At 34.4% G+C, this 15,975-nt stretch overlaps 3 protein-coding genes across 5 annotated transcripts; 2 read left to right on the forward strand and 1 right to left on the reverse strand.

Annotated features, from left to right (window-relative positions):
• The first annotated feature begins 346 nt into the window (after positions 1–346).
• On the forward strand, positions 347–5,044 carry LOC21394500 (potassium transporter 2). Of its 2 annotated transcripts, none has more exons than XM_024170252.1 (10): positions 347–427; positions 830–935; positions 1,052–1,283; positions 1,381–1,626; positions 1,731–1,784; positions 2,189–2,449; positions 2,607–2,659; positions 2,799–2,916; positions 3,101–3,355; positions 3,512–5,044. In XM_024170252.1, the coding sequence occupies exons 2-10, from the start codon at positions 897–899 to the stop codon at positions 4,636–4,638; spliced, it is 2,385 nt and encodes a 794-aa protein (XP_024026020.1). In that variant the 5' UTR covers positions 347–427; positions 830–896; the 3' UTR covers positions 4,639–5,044. The 2 variants fall into 2 exon arrangements, with proteins under 2 accessions (XP_024026020.1, XP_024026021.1); XM_024170253.1 differs by lacking the exon at positions 347–427 and adding an exon at positions 571–703.
• A 948-nt stretch (positions 5,045–5,992) lies between these two features.
• On the forward strand, positions 5,993–9,027 carry LOC112092934. 2 transcript variants are annotated; one of them, XR_002902826.1, is made up of 4 exons: positions 5,993–6,304; positions 6,630–6,693; positions 6,889–7,112; positions 8,947–9,027. XR_002902826.1 is itself a non-coding variant. In XM_024170268.1 (3 exons), exons 1-3 carry the CDS (start codon positions 6,026–6,028, stop codon positions 7,056–7,058), a joined length of 513 nt encoding a protein of 170 aa, XP_024026036.1. In that variant the 5' UTR covers positions 5,993–6,025; the 3' UTR covers positions 7,059–7,300. The 2 variants fall into 2 exon arrangements, 1 of the variants encoding a protein (XP_024026036.1); XM_024170268.1 differs by lacking the exon at positions 8,947–9,027 and having other exon boundaries at positions 6,889–7,300.
• Positions 9,028–12,064: 3,037 nt separating this feature from the next.
• On the reverse strand, positions 12,065–13,781 carry LOC21394501 (GDSL esterase/lipase At2g40250). The gene is made up of 3 exons (XM_010105339.1): positions 13,143–13,781; positions 12,363–12,636; positions 12,065–12,252 (listed from the first exon to the last, which is right to left on the reverse strand). The coding sequence occupies exons 1-3, from the start codon at positions 13,779–13,781 to the stop codon at positions 12,065–12,067; spliced, it is 1,101 nt and encodes a 366-aa protein (XP_010103641.1).
• Between the last annotated feature and the right edge of the window lie 2,194 nt (positions 13,782–15,975).

Genomic DNA, 15,975 nt, shown 5'->3' on the forward strand with positions numbered 1-15,975 from the left:
TGATGAAAAATGGTCTCTGTGAATCAGCTTTATTTGCGTACCGGCTTTGTTTGGGTGCGGGCTACATCTACTGTGCATAATTCTGTAACTGTCGTTTGATCACGTGATTGCGCCTTTTGGCTGACATCACAATTCTCACCACCATTATTATTAAAGCTCTCCAGTTTTTTGTTTTTTTGTAACGTTGAATCTTTTCTCAGTTCACACTTTCTAGCATATGCATGATTGAGGAGTGTCACAATAAAAAAAAATTCATTTTTTCCTTTTCCTTTTTCCCATTTCATCCTACCCAAGTATCTGTTTATCACTATTTTACCACAAGTATCTGTTTATCACTATTTTACCAAACTACATAAAAGAAAAGGAAAAAAAAAATCAGAAGAGAAGAAGTAAATGACAAGGAACTTCTAGTACCTACCGAGAAAATGTATGAGGGTCCTCTACAATTATTAGACCAATTGTGGTTCATCTTTGGTTGCTTTTTTCATTCTCTTTTTGGTCTCTGATTTTACTACAGTTTGTGGCTTGTCTTTGCTTAGAGTGGGGTTTTTTTTTTTTTTTTTTTGGCTAAAAAATATGTATTGCTCAGCTCTGTAAAGATATGGTAGGGATGTGAATGCGATAGAAGTATGGATGGCATGTGGGTTTATTTAAAAAATGGGGTGAACGTGTCCCTTTGTCTCCTCTATCTGCTGAGAATAAAGTTGAGAAATTTGGATAGCTTTCTTGGAAGTGTCATATTGAAATTCCTTTGCTCGTTTCTCATAAAATCTAGTATTCTGTTTGAGCTTACCAATAGAAGAAACTTAAAACTCTTATCTCAATGCAGATCTGCAAAGTTAACTGCCCTCCACAGATGAAATCCGAAGTCTGAAGATTGGAAGGTTTGATGACAAATGGATCTTAGCCATGGAAAGTGTTGGAACACTCCAAAGGTTTGTGAAATTCACTTACATGGATCTCAAAGTTTGTGAATGATTATTCATTTTTTGATTGTGGAACTCAACTGGGTTATCGAAAAACTTGCTTGGTGAATTCAACTTCATTTCAGGAATCATGGAAGAACATCCTTCTCTTGGCATACCAAAGCCTTGGTGTGGTTTATGGAGACCTGAGCATTTCTCCTCTTTATGTTTACAAGAGCACATTTGCGGAAGACATAACACATTCAGAAACCAATGAAGAGATTTATGGGGTTCTTTCTTTTGTCTTCTGGACTCTTACTTTAGTCCCTCTTTTCAAGTATGTCTTTGTGGTCCTTCGAGCTGATGACAATGGAGAGGGTAAGTGGGTAGTAGTAGAACAAATTTTAGTCCTTTTTCTTGAGGGGGTCTTCTGGTTTTAAAGTTTGTTGTAAACTCTCGTTTGTGTTTTCTTCAGGTGGTACTTTTGCACTGTATTCTCTAATATGTAGGCATGCAAAAGTGAGCCTTTTGCCCAACAGACAAGTTGCTGATGAATCACTCTCTACATATAAATTGGAACACCCACCAGAGAAGAAAATCACTTCAAAGGTGAAACTCATTCTTGAGAAGTACAAGGCCTTGCATACAGCTTTGTTGGTTCTGGTCCTTCTTGGTACTTGTATGGTAATTGGGGATGGGCTGCTCACTCCAGCTATTTCCGGTAGATTTCTTGCTAGTAATTAATTTTTTGTTAGCAAATTCTGATATATATATATATATATATAGTATTTGTTGAACTGACTATGTGTGTACCTTCTTCTGTAGTTTTTTCTGCAGTATCTGGGCTTGAGTTATCCATGTCCAAGGAGCACCACCAGTGTAAGCTTCTCAGCTTCTGCTCTGTTTCATATCTGAATTTGCTATTATCGGTCAAACTGAACCCTGTGGACAGTTAAATGAAGACCAAAGATCTGAAAGATACTTCAAGGTGCTAACGCAAGAATACTATTTTTTCTGCGCCATCTTGTAACCAAGTTTTTTACTTGAGATTAAACTCAAACCCCGAGGGAGAAAGGAATTCTACGTGCAATTTTTTCTGTTTAAAAGAATCTGAAGTCTTCCATTCTGCAGTTATTTTTGCTATCATTATGTGTTGTTAAGAATATAATTTTTTAATATTTTGTGTATTGCATAGGACTGTCAATTAATTGAAAATATGGCAATAGTTGCAGTTTTAACTCGTCAATTCCGTGCTCTTACATTTAGTCTTTTCTCAATTGCAGATGCCGTGATTCCAATTACCTGCTTCATATTAGTGTGCCTGTTTGCACTTCAACACTACGGCACACATCGAGTTGGATTCTTCTTTGCTCCGATTGTGTTGACATGGCTTTTATGCAACAGTGCCCTTGGCTTGTATAATATAATCCACTGGAATCCGCATGTTTATCAAGCTCTTTCTCCATACTATATGTTCAAATTCTTGAAGAAGACAAGGATAAGTGGATGGATGTCTTTAGGTGGAATATTATTATGCATAACGGGTAAAAATCGGGCCGAAATATATCTTATAACCTCATGCATGTTTTGTGTCGTTTCTTTTAGCATATGTGATTACCAATATTGCTTTCCAATATATACTAGGAATTTGACCAGGAATTGTGCATGATGTGCATAATGAATGTGTCTGTGAAAATGCAGGTTCAGAAGCAATGTTTGCTGATCTTGGACACTTCTCATATACTGCCATTCAGGTGATTCTTACATTTCTGTTGTTGTTATTCTTATAATTAGAACATAATTTGGTTTAAAGATAGTGTCTTCTGTATGTCAGAGGTCTAATTTTCCTACTAACAAGAGAGTTCCAACTTCTAATGCCCTTTCCTACTACAGATTGCTTTCACCTTTCTCGTTTATCCAGCACTTATATTGGCGTACATGGGCCAAGCTGCTTACTTGTCACATCATCACCACTCCAGTCACCATATCAGTTTTTATATATCAGTTCCAGGTATGCGGCGCCCTATTTGGACTTTTTAAGCATAAACATTATGTTTAATCTATTGGAGTTCTGCAAGTTTCTTTGTATATTGATGACTCATTCTACCGGGATAATTCTACTTTGAGTTGTTGATGTGCGTGGTTGAATGGTAGAACTTAAAGAAGATTGATGCTTAAGAATTTTTTATATGCAGAATGCGTAAGGTGGCCGGTGCTTGTCATAGCAATTCTTGCATCTGTTGTGGGAAGCCAGGCAATCATCAGTGGAACATTTTCTATCATAAACCAGAGCCAGTCACTTGGTTGCTTCCCAAGAGTCAAGGTCGTTCACACTTCTGACAAGATACATGGCCAGATTTATATTCCCGAGATCAATTGGATTCTCATGATCCTCTGCATTGCTGTGACCATCGGATTTAGAGACACAAAACACATGGGAAATGCATCAGGTAACTTGTAAAGCTGTTCAAACTTCACCTTCCTCCCGAGAAGGGATTATGACAGTATTACTCGAGCTGCAGTTTTTGGATTTTGGTTTTCAAATTCGAAATCGAGTACGTTACAGATTGCTTTAACTACTGAAATATTATCATCATCTTTTGCAGGTCTAGCAGTGATGACAGTTATGTTAGTTACAACATGCCTCACTTCTTTGGTGATTATCATTTGCTGGAATAAACCCCCTATAATAGCTCTTTTATTTCTGCTCTTCTTTGGCTCTATTGAATTGCTCTACTTCTCAGCTTCACTCACCAAGTTCACCGAAGGTGCCTGGCTCCCCATCCTTCTGGCCCTTATCCTCATGACCATCATGTTTGTTTGGCACTACGCCACCATCAAGAAGTACGAATATGACCTCCACAACAAGGTTTCTCTAGAATGGCTGCTAGCCTTAGGTCCGAGCCTTGGAATTGCTAGAGTCCCTGGAATTGGCCTAGTCTTCACGGATCTCACTTCTGGTATCCCGGCCAACTTCTCACGCTTTGTGACCAACCTCCCTGCCTTCCACCGCATCCTTGTTTTCGTGTGTGTGAAGTCGGTACCTGTCCCCTTCGTGCCTCCTGCTGAGAGATACCTTGTGGGCCGTGTTGGCCCTGAAGCTCATCGATCTTACAGGTGCATTGTCCGGTACGGATACCGCGACGTTCATCAAGATGTTGACTCCTTTGAGTCAGAGCTTGTCGACAGGCTGGTTGATTTCATCCGGTACGATTGGTGCAGAGCACATGGGGCTAACTCGTACATTGAGGATGATCATGTACCGCGATCTAACGAGTCAAGCGAGTGCAGATTAGCTGTGATAGGGACAGTGGCATTCTCCGGAGCACCAGCTTATGAGATTGAGGAGTCTGTGCAGCCAGAAAGCGTCTCAGTCGATTTTCCAACCGTCGAGAGTGTAACAGACTTTATTGAGATGGAACCGGTTGGTGGTGCCATTGGGAAGAGAGTGAGGTTCGCCATCGATGAGGAGTCAGAAACCGACAATTCGAGGGTTGAGATGCAAATGCAGTTGCAAGAAGAGCTGGAAGAACTGTACCAAGCTCAACAGGCTGGTACTGCATTCATTCTGGGACACTCGCATGTGCAGGCAAAGCAAGGGTCATCAGTGTTCAAGAGATTGGCCATAAACTTTGGGTACAATTTCCTGAGGAGGAATTGTCGGGGCCCAGATGTGGCGCTCAAGGTTCCACCGGTGTCCCTGCTTGAGGTCGGCATGGTTTATGTTGTGTGAGGCCACATATGTAATTACCCCTTTTTTTCTTTTTGGTTATTTTCTATAGAGGAACTGAAGAGAGGTCTGCCAAGGAAATATTGTGAGTGATTGCGCAGATTTAGGAGGTTCTTAATAGGAGTAATTCTAATCTTAAATAGCAATTCCAAGCCAGAGAAAAAAAGGAGCTTAAGAAAAATTCCATCTTAACTATGATTTTTGGATCTACAGTTAAAAAAGAAGAGAGAGAGAGATAAAAAAGAAGGAAAGAAAGAAAAACTTGTGTGTCAGCAGTGACAAAGTATCACTATTATATCATGTTATGCAGTATTAATAGTAGTTTAAGTAAATGCAATGTAATTAAAGCTATTATGGGTTTTAGTCCATAGAAATATCATTCATAAAACGGTTACCTCGTCAACATCAGAATGCAACTATTTTTTTTTTTTTAAATAAGTTTATAGTTTTATTATATATTTTTTATTTTTAAAATTTTAGCTAAACGCGTTCTTGGCATCATGTGCTCAATACGACATTGAGAATCAATTAAGAAAAGAAAGTGTGATTTTTAATTTTTTTTTTTGTTTTTTTAAACAAAAGAGGAAGTGTATGGTAGTTATTAGTTAGTACAAGTAATGCTTTTCAAAGTGGAAAATGATACAATAACCCAAATTAAAATATTGGGTTTTAACTAGTTATTAACTTCAATTCTATTGGGGTTTTTTATTTATTTTTTTATTTTTTTCCCGCACCAGACACTCCCAATTGTTGGGGAAGATTTCTCAGATCCTTGTATCTTTATATTTTTTTTTCTCTGAAAAAAAGAAGATAATAGGTGTCGTTCCTATTTATTCCTTCGTCATAATGAAAGCCTTGAGACGCACTAATGAATCGGAAGTGACTTGACTCCAATTATACTCGAAAAATGAAGCTAATTTTAAGACTACACAATACATTGGTCATGTAAGGATTCGAAAATAGGAGAAACGCATTTTTAGAGTAAAGTAATAGTCTTACCACCAACCTATTAGTGGTATGTGTTGCATCTCATATTGTAAATGATAATTAGTCAATGAAGTCGGATACTTCCATTCTAAAACCATGATAAAATAATATTAAAAAAAAAAAAAAAAAAAAAAAAAAAAAAAAAAAAAAACCCACACCCGCAAACCACACTCCGTCACTAAATTCCTTAGTTGGGTAAGGGCCACGTAGTCTCCTTCTAACCACCAGGTTCTACAGGCGAAAGACAGCCACGTCCACATTCCCTTCCACGTGGCAGTAATGTAGAGGTCCAACTAGACAAAACAAAAAATCATCACAAACCATAATAAAAGGGAGTAACTTAACTTCAATTGATGCGCTGAGAATCTTAGGCTCAACTTAAAAAAAAAAAAAAAACAAAAAAATGGGGTTAAGAACTCTGCCTTTGACACCTCCAAGAACCAATTTCCTTTCAAATTTAGGCTTAACCCAAATCTCTTCAAACCATTTAGCTGACAACAAAAGCTCCAAATTTAGGGTTTTGGCCAAGAAGGAAGAAGAAAGCCAAAAGAAAAAACAATCGCTATTTAGCAGTGTCACAGAAGCACTTGATTTCTCTCAAGTTAGGTCTGCGGAGGATGCTGAGCTTCTTGAAGAGGCTAGACAAGCCACCAGGTCTGGAGAAAAGATGACTAGACAACAGGTATAAATAATGAGATCTTTTGCTTTCAAATTTATAATTAGTTAATTTATTTATTTGGGAAAATTTTGACATATAAAAATATTTTATTAGTTGTGATCAAATACAACAAAAAATTTAGAATGTTTATAAATATCAATAATTAACATTATTCAATAAGTTGCTTCGTAATTAATTTGTAATATAAACATGAATATCACTATAATAATTACCCTTTAATTTTGTTATTCTTGAAACATTTTTTTTTTTAAAAGTGCTGTATATATTTCAATTTCACTTTCATGAATTTGTCATGTGGTGTAATTTTTATTTATTTATTTATTGGCAGTATGGGGCTCTCAGAAGGAAAATTGGAGGAACATACCAAGATTTCTTTAAATCCTATGTTGATGGTATGTACAGTTCTTTTATGTTATCTTAAAACGACATTATGTTATGTGCTTATAACTAACTATGAACATAACAAATTGACAACAAAAGGAATTTATTGCAAAACTAATTTAAAATTTGATGAAGTTTTTACATTGTGTTAATCTTATATAGCCAAAGCTAATTTATATTCCCTTTTGTTATTTACTTGAAACTAGTGGAAGGGCAATATGTGGAAGAAGGCTGGGTGGACAAGACGTGTAAAGTGTGCAAGAAAGACACGAGGGGAGAGGCAAGGCAAGTTGATAAGTTTGGCAGATACGTGCATGTGGCCTGTTTGGAAAAGTCAAAATCAGGAAACTTTTTCACCAGGCTCTTCTCAAACTGAAAGGGGGGATTTCCACTTGCGTTTGAGATTTCAGTTTCAAAGCAGACAAACATGGTATAGATGATATGGTAGAGAGGTTTGATTATTACATCGTATATAGGGATGTAATTGTAAAGCATGAAGATTCTCATGGTTAATAGTTCAATTGGATTATAAATGTTATCTTTGTTTCACTTCAATTTTGAGCTGTGATTATTCTATGAGCCAAATGTAACACCACGTTTTAATCTAATGTTAGTTCACTGCAAGAATTTGAATTTTTTGTTATCAAAAATTTGGTAACCAAAAGCCTTGATTTTAGTAGTAAAATATTTTTGTTACCAACAAATTTTAGTAGCAGAAAGTATTAGTTATCAAAATTTTAGTAGCAAATAGTTTTTGCTACCAAAAATTTTTTTGGTAACAAAATATATTTAGTAGCAGAATATATGATATTCGGGAACTAAACATTTCGGGTAACAAAAAGCTTTTAGTAGCAAAAATTGTGAGTTTTAGGACCCTAAAATTTTGGTAACAAAAAATATATTTGATAGCAAAAAGTACGCGATCCAGTTACCAAATATTTAGAAACAAAAGGTATTTGGTAGCAAAAGCCATGATATTTAGGGACTAAATATTTGATATTAAATTGTATTTGATAGCGAAATATATGAGATTTATGGACTAAATATTCGGTAACAAAAGGTATTTGGTAGTGAAAAATATGAGATTTAAAGACCAAAATTTTAGTGGCAAAATGTATTTAGTAACAAAAAGAACAAGAATCATGTACCAAATATTTAGTAGCAAATAACTAATTTGTTGCTACCAATTAAAAATCTCTACATATTTCAATACATAATAGAATCCAAACAAAATACTAAAATAGTCATACTTAAGCAAACCCAAACACTTATACAAATATTGTACTAGTAAAATCTTAATATTACAAAAATTAAACGCTCTAACAAACTAAGGCCAATGGTGGCGGTGGTGGAGGATCTTCTCTTCTTGGGATGGAAGGTCCAAGATGATCTGATGACGGATTTATCTGTTGAAGTAGCTTTTGAATAAGCTCCTATTGTTGCTTCATTAGAATTTCCATATCCGATATACGACGTTTGTTTTCCTGAACTTCATTTTCAAGCTTTTCATATCTTGACCCTCTAGATTTGTGAGCTTGTGGTGCTTTTCTTAGTATATGACCTATGCTACGCTTGAAATCATATTTTTCATACCTCTCACTTGACAAAACTTGAGAGTAAATTTCTTCCTCTACATCAGAGTCAAGTTCTAACCCCTCTAGTACTTCACTTAAACAAGCATCGCGGATCTTGATCATTTGTTTCTGCATTAGGCGAAGTGTTATAAACTTTCGAGTTAGAGTAAAAAAAAAGGAATAAAAAATCAAACGAAATGATAAAGTTCTTACATAATCTTTCTTTGCTCTCTAAGTTGTCCATCCCCATGACTCGCTCTAATGAGTATTCTTGAAGACCTCAAAGTACCCTTCCGGAAAAAGAGACATTTAAATGCATTAAAATATAATAGAAATTTTGACATCATCTCCCCTACAATTTCAACTAACCCAAAAAATCTAAAACCACACATATTAGTTCAATTTGCATATCCAAAACCACATTCTCAAACAAATGTCTCATAATACAGTCAAGTTGTTCATTTTACTTGTCATTCTGTATCGTAAGATCCTGCTCTAACAAAATGGCATTGAACTGCAGTACATCTAAACAAAGAGTTCAACACATAAAGTGACATAATGTTTCAATACCTTCTGTTGAAGAATGATTCAAAGTCTAACTCGTTCTCTTCAGGTTGTTAGTAGTGTCCGTAATTTTTTGAGTTTGTTTAGTCAATTGGGTAGTTAATATTGTTGCTAATATTATGCTAGTGGAGTATCCGAATGAAGACTCTACTCAAGAAGCGAAGGAAGCGAAGGAAGCCTGAACAACTCATCAGCACCAACCCAAATATATATGATATTCTATGAGTAGCTGAAGAAGCGAAGGAAACATACAAATGCATAACCTCAATTTGATATAATGAGTTCAAGAATCTCTTTCTTTCCTGGTATAATATGCAAAGAACCATATACAAAACTGGAATCTGGAAACATATAATGATCTGTACATCTGTTTGCAAACAGCGTTATAAAGCTCCTCTGGGGGAAGCCCGCCCTGCAAAAGCTTATTGAAGACATCATCACATGATCTTGAAGGAAGTTCTTGTTAGCGTGAGCTGTCCAGCCTGGATACAAGGGGGATTTGAGGATCAATGAGTTGACCTCAATTCTACAATATATGCAGCATGATTATAAAAGATAATAACCCAAAATAGTTGATAGTTTCCTAGAATAGTTTGATTTGTCTTTTCTTACTCAGAATAGCATAAATAGACATTCCTAGAGTAGTCTCTCTGTAAATGTATATAGCAGACAAGTATATTACCTTTACGTATAATATAGAATACAAAAGTAGCTTTTTCCTTTCAAAGTTTCTTTAGTTATAAATTCCTTTGCTTATGAACCCTGTACAAAGTAAACCAGAAATCCATTGAGGTTTTCTTTTTCAATTTTTATTTTCCTCCTAAGAAACGAAGAAGTGTCGTTGAGATTCAAAACCAAAAAATATGTCAAAAACTGTTTCCACGGAGACAAATCAAGGAAATTCAGTGCTCAGTTTCAGACTGTTAGGAACCTAGTCAAAGACAACATCCTGTTTTAGGATCTCAGAAGCGTCATACTTGCTTAATTAGAACTTTCCCTTTAACTTGCTCAACTGATTTCCAGAAGAACACAATTATACTAAGCATATAATATAGAGAATGAACAAAAGTCGCTTCCTCTATGTCAATTAACTAAAAAAGCATCAATCTTTAATCAAACCAGAAAAAATCTCCAAAAAAATAGAGAAAAAACTGAAAATGCTTACCATTGCTTTCTCTCTCTGACGAGCCTAGCCTCGACGTCGCAGCCACCGGCGGGCACGCTTCCTCTCAGCCCCCGCGTGACAAACCTCATCGCGACCCACGCCGCCCCTTTCCTTCGACATGTTCTGGAAACTCACTACTCTCTTCGCCTCCTCGCCGATCTAACCCAGCCCATCCTCTCTCTCCTCTCTCTCTCCGGCGAGCCTAGCCTCGACGTCGCAGCCACCGGCGGGCACCAGTTCTCTCTCCTCGTCTCGACCTAGCCGCCACCGCGAACACCTGTTCGCCTATCTTGGGTTTGACCCCAATGGCGGGTGAATCTCCGACGCCGGCCGAGTTAAACTCCAACGAGGAGCTCCACGGATCGTTGCAGATCGAAAGAAGAAGACGAAGAAGAAGAAGAAGAGAATAGCGGAAGAAGGAAAAGAAAAGCTGGAGAAAGAGAACAGGCTGTGGGTGTGTTTTGAATTTTTAGGGAGTGTATATTAGAAGGTTTTTCCCACAAAATTTTGTTTTTTTTTTGTTATCAAATATTTGGTAGTAAATATTTACGTTGTTAGTTACTAAACAATATTTCCCTGTTCACTTCACATATTCAAGTTTAGAATTTGAGTTTTTCTACAGTAAAAAGTTCTCACAAACAATCACATCTAACTTTTTTACTACAGTAAAAAACTCTCACATAAAGTCACATCTCAACTCAAATTCTAAACTCAAATCAGCGAAGTGAACGGGATCTAGTAACTAAAAGTATATTTTTTACCACTAAATTTTAATTTAATAGTAGAAAGAGATATATTAAAAATTAAAAAATGCATTTTGATGATAAAAATTATTTTAAATTCGTTGTTTTAGTAATATTATTATAAAAATATAGTTTTAAAATTAAAATACATTATTCTATGTTAAAAAGCAATCAAATAACAAGACTATATATTACTTTATCTAAAACATATACTTAATTAATAATATCATATATATAACATGAATATGTCTCTCGTTACACCTATACAAGTTTGGAATCAAAAAATTTAGCCTCTTAAAGTAATTATTCTTGTAGTGGTCGTTGAAAGTAATATCTCGCTTTTTTTTTTTAAATGGATAAGGAGAAAGAAAAAGGTTGAAAGTAGTATCTAATTCGTAGTCTTTCTTCTCAGCAAAAAAAAAAAAAAAAAAAAAAAAAAAAAAAGTTCTTAGTCTTTCTTGTATCTGTTAAAAACCTAAGAAATTTCAATGTTAGATTGATTGTAGTACAACAAATAGAAAAACAATAACAAATTATATATATGCTTTGCTGGAGAAAGAAAAATATACTTTTTTGAAAGTTTGTCTTTGTTTTTATTTGAGAATAAAAAATATGCCAACTTTGTCTGACTGTACTACATAAGTCTTTCAATTAGGACAAATAATTATAAGATGAAAAGGATTACGCTGTAATTGTTGCTTTTAATTTTAGAGAAAAAAATTAAACTTGATTTGATACACTATTAAATGTCTTAAATATAATCGTAAACTCCAAAACAAGTTGCATAATACAACGACAAAGGTTTTCCAATTCAAAGCTACATGTCAGTTTGGACTTTGGATATTAATTACAGACTTAAAGTTAGTTGGTATTAACAGATTAAACTTAGTCAAACTAATCAATGTGTAAGAAAAACAGCCAACTGGTATAATTAATTGGTTTGTGCATGCATGTATATTTTCAACATTCTCGATTGTTATCATTCTTTTTTTTTTTTTTGAAAAGTTTAACATTCAAAATTTGAACTTTGTACATATATATTATCCATCTATATTAGAGAAGCTCCGAGTCGATCATATTTCCAAACTCAATTATCGTACGCATTTAACAATATGCAAAGAGAGAGAGAAAACGGAAAATAGTATATAAATGAAGGAAAACTATTATCTGAAACTTTGTACATGTATATTATCCATCTAATCAAGTTCAATAGTAATAGTTTAATAAAAGAAAAACCTAAGATTAAAAACTATAAAAAATATAATAAAAATATCTACTACTTTCCCTCTTAATAAACACAATCAGTATTCACGTACTCTATAAACTTAATGGCTTATTAATGAAGCTGGCGCACAGTTTGCAAAAACTGGTCAGCAATGGCCTTGTACGCAGCTTGTGAAGGGTGCATGGAGTCCCAAAAAATGAGTTGAGATGCATCAGGACACATTGGCAAACCCGCAACGCATAGAGGACCCATCTCCATTATACCCGTCCCACAACATCCTTGAAGAGTGTTTTGAAATCCTTCAATAAAAACAATAAAAAAAAATTAAGTACTTTGCAAAATATCAAAACTGAAATTAAAGCAAAATAAGTTTTTAAAAAATATCTTTCTTATATATAATGCACATTACCATATTTAGTAGGGTTAGTGATCATGTCCATCATGGAACGGCAGATGTCAAAGTATAGGATTGCAGAATCAAGCAAGGAGGATTGGAGGCTAAATAGAAGTTGTTGAAGCTTAGAGTTGTAAGTTTGAGAGTCAATGTTTTGTTCGGTGACGCAAAGGCGCTGGAGCATATGTGGACTTGGCATAAAGCTGCCTACGGTCACTTGAAGCGGCAGGCACCCTACTGGTGGTAGACCTGCCACGCCAAACTTGCGAGCTCCTTGCTCATATAGAGCCTGCAAAAAGCAATTATAAAACAAAGAAAAATAATTAATTAATTAATTAATTAAATTACACGAAAGATTTATAATAGCTTAATTAGTACTATCAATTAGTACTAAAAGATCTCCTTTTAGGGCACAAATAATTAGTCAAGACTAATAAGACCGCACAGAAATTAAAAGTACAGTACCACTAGCTAGGTTTCACAAAAACCTAATGCTATGTATTAAAAGATAAGAAAAGGAGCAATTGAAAGCAAAATAATAATAATAATAATAATGTTATAATTTCGGAAGGAAAAATTGGGTATATAAACAGAATTTATTGTAGGAGAACCCACTAATTTTGCGAATCAAAACCAGGACTACTTTCAAGAGTCAATTTATAATTGGCTGATTCAAAAGGTAAAATGCATGGCTAATCGTTATATATGCAGTATACTTTTCTTCATATTACTATAAGGAGAGAAACATAAGATAATATATATTAAAAATATTATATATATATATATATAATATACCTGAATGAAAGCCTGAATCCTTTGGAGAAGAAAATCTTGGTAGCTAGAAGGAGTGTGCTGAAAGTTCGGCGTTCTATAGAGATTAAACACAACATCATTAGTCCCAACACTAATAACGAATATAGAATTCCTAACCAATTCCTGGGTTGCGTTTCTTCCAATATTTCCCTCCAGTCTGTACATGGCCTCATCGAAGTATTGCAACTGTCTGGGCATGTCTATAACCCCAGTTAAGGCTGTGGTGGCGTCGTCTAAGCCCGAACCCCCCGAGGCGAAGCTGACGCCGGTGGCCAAGTCCTGCTCTGTCAGAGACGGGCTTAGGTAGGCCGGCAAGGCATGCTTGATGCCGAGGCTGGCGACCAAGAAGTCGGTTGCGAGCTTCCCGTTGGAAAACCTACCTGTGGGAATGTGGCCGGGGAAGTCTTCGCCATAGGGAGGGTGGTCCCCACGGAAGATTGTCATGAGACCGTTGTTGTTGCCCGAGTCGATGGTCGAATCACCGAAGGCAAAGACGGCGGGAAATGGTGGAGATTGGTTGGATGCTGCGGTGGTGGTTGGAGCTGGACGTGCACAAGCTGTTATGAAAGCAAAAGAGAAGAAGATGGCGACGAATACGGTGGTAATTATTTTGCCCTCCATGGCTTATTGTTTTCTTTCTTTTTTCGTATCTGTAGCACAAACTATACTAGAAAACCACAGATAGAAGATTGATTGGTGTTATTGGAAGGAATGAGGGCCTTATATATATATATAAGTTTTTAGAGGATTGTCGAATTTGTCTATGACTCGGGACTTCACAACTTTGTATAATACGACTTCTATTAGAACTTTTTTTTTTTTTAAAATAAAAAAATTCTTTACCGGGAAAAGTTGAATAAATCAAGTATATCATATTAATTATCTCTCCCTGTCGAAAAAGAACAAAAAAATTCCTCTGCAAAAATCCTAGTTCAAGCATGCCTATCGTATTATTGTTACATTATTTTTATTATTGTGCTGGAAATAAAGTGTATAGTATATTACTTAATTAAGGGGAAAAAAAAAAAACCAAGAAGATGAACATACTGTCCAAGAATTTTAGAACGCGTAGGGGTGTTGGTCTTCATATAAATGTCAATAATTTTCTGTTGGGTTCTCATCCCATCCATGTAATTGTTAACAAAATCTTCATTCGCAGAAGATCTATTAACTGTTTAATATTAATGTTGACGTACCAAGTTCATGCATGGTGTGAACCTAATAGCTACGTGTCAATATATAGTTCATCAAATCCTACTGTACTTCAAATGCTAATTATTTATACTCACATATTCCATGAAAGAAAGAGATAGAGAGAAGTTAAAAATACCACTCTTGTAACAATAGGTAGCTATATTCATCTAGTAGTCCTAGAGATTTTAAAAGCACAAAACTTTCACCTGATAATTAGTTGTATATATGTATCGTAGACCTGTCTGACATGACTAATTAATTAGCAGTAATTAAAACATTAACCTACAATTTAAGCAAAACCCCAACAAAAAAATTAAAAAATATAGATTATCCTAATTAAACAGCCATTGACGGAGCACTGGCTATATAGTACTAAATTCTAATGTAGTCCCCACATCAGAACAAAAAAAAAAAAAAATAGTCCCTGCCAGAAGCCATGCCCGGCCAGCTTCCGATCAAGCCCTACAAGAGGTCCTTTCCCGTTGATCACCTTGCAGTGACGGACCTATGTAGGGTCCATTGAGGGCACATGGCCCCACTCACTTTTTTGAGATTTACAAAATAAGCCACCTGTTTATAAAATCTCACTCTATTACATCTTAGATGTCCCCACTTACCTTTCGTAAAATATAAATGTTACTTTTATTTATTTATTTATTTTGTTGAGAATTTCCATACATTGCTCCGCCTTATTCCCCTTAATTTTCATTGTTTTATATTATGATTATATATTTTATAAATTCTTAATTTTTTAACTTTAAATTTCATTATTCCTTTTTTTTGTTTCTCCATGTGTGCTCATATATATATATATATATATTTGTAAAAACTTGTACTCTCCTTTAATAAATAGAAATTCAATTGATATGAAACATTTTTTGAGCATATAGGAAATGAATACATGAGTATATTATGATCTTTTATAAGATATTTTAGTTTTAGAGTATTGAAGGTAATAATAGTACGAAATACTAGAGTTTTCTTGTTTTACTTTTATTGTATGCTTAATTTTATTTAATTATGGTACTAGCTAGTTTTTTTATTCTATTAGTGTTTAACTCAAAAAAAGTATTGTATTAGGAGGTGATGTTAGAGTTTTATTGTATAGTTAAGTATCTAATTCAAAAGAATTATCTTGTTTAAGTGCCCCCAATAAAATAAATTTCTAGATTCGTCATTGGCTTAGTTTGGTAGTGCTGTAGATTTTGAAAAAATTACTTTTAACTGTGCTGAATGAAAAAGCAACTATTACAAAAAGCAACTGAGTGTTTGGTAAACTATAATTATAGTAGCTGTGCTTGTTTTAAAATCAACATAATAGCATTTGGTAAATTATGAAGTTGAATTGTTGTGAATAGTTAAAAATTACAGCTATATTATAATATAATATAATATTATATATATATATAAGTAAAATATAATATATATTTATTATTATATTTAATATAATAAAAAATATTATTATATAATATATAATATAATTATGATATATAATATAATAATATTATTAAAATAATAACTGAAATAATTAAAATAACAATTATATTATATTATACTATAATATAATATATATAATTACAATATAATATATATTTATTATTATATTTAATATAATACAATA

This window comes from Morus notabilis, unplaced genomic scaffold, assembly GCF_000414095.1.
Source record: "Morus notabilis unplaced genomic scaffold, ASM41409v2 Scaffold813, whole genome shotgun sequence".
NCBI classification, from domain to species: Eukaryota; Viridiplantae; Streptophyta; class Magnoliopsida; order Rosales; family Moraceae; genus Morus; species Morus notabilis.

Coding starts and splice junctions, on each gene's coding strand:
- LOC21394500 (XM_024170252.1), top strand. CDS start 897: ATGGATCTTAGCCATGGAAAGTGTTGGAACACTCCAAAG. Junction 2,450..2,606: donor AATATTATTATGCATAACGG/GTAAAAATCGGG, acceptor GTGAAAATGCAG/GTTCAGAAGCAATGTTTGCT. Junction 2,917..3,100: donor TTTTTATATATCAGTTCCAG/GTATGCGGCGCC, acceptor TTTTATATGCAG/AATGCGTAAGGTGGCCGGTG.
- LOC112092934 (XM_024170268.1), top strand. CDS start 6,026: ATGGGGTTAAGAACTCTGCCTTTGACACCTCCAAGAACCAATTTCCTT. Junction 6,305..6,629: donor AAAAGATGACTAGACAACAG/GTATAAATAATG, acceptor ATTTATTGGCAG/TATGGGGCTCTCAGAAGGAA. Junction 6,694..6,888: donor CTTTAAATCCTATGTTGATG/GTATGTACAGTT, acceptor ACTTGAAACTAG/TGGAAGGGCAATATGTGGAA.
- LOC21394501 (XM_010105339.1), bottom strand. CDS start 13,781: ATGGAGGGCAAAATAATTACCACCGTATTCGTCGCCATCTTCTTCTCT. Junction 12,637..13,142: donor GGATTCAGGCTTTCATTCAG/GTATATTATATA, acceptor TGCTTTTTGCAG/GCTCTATATGAGCAAGGAGC. Junction 12,253..12,362: donor CACTAACCCTACTAAATATG/GTAATGTGCATT, acceptor TTTTTATTGAAG/GATTTCAAAACACTCTTCAA.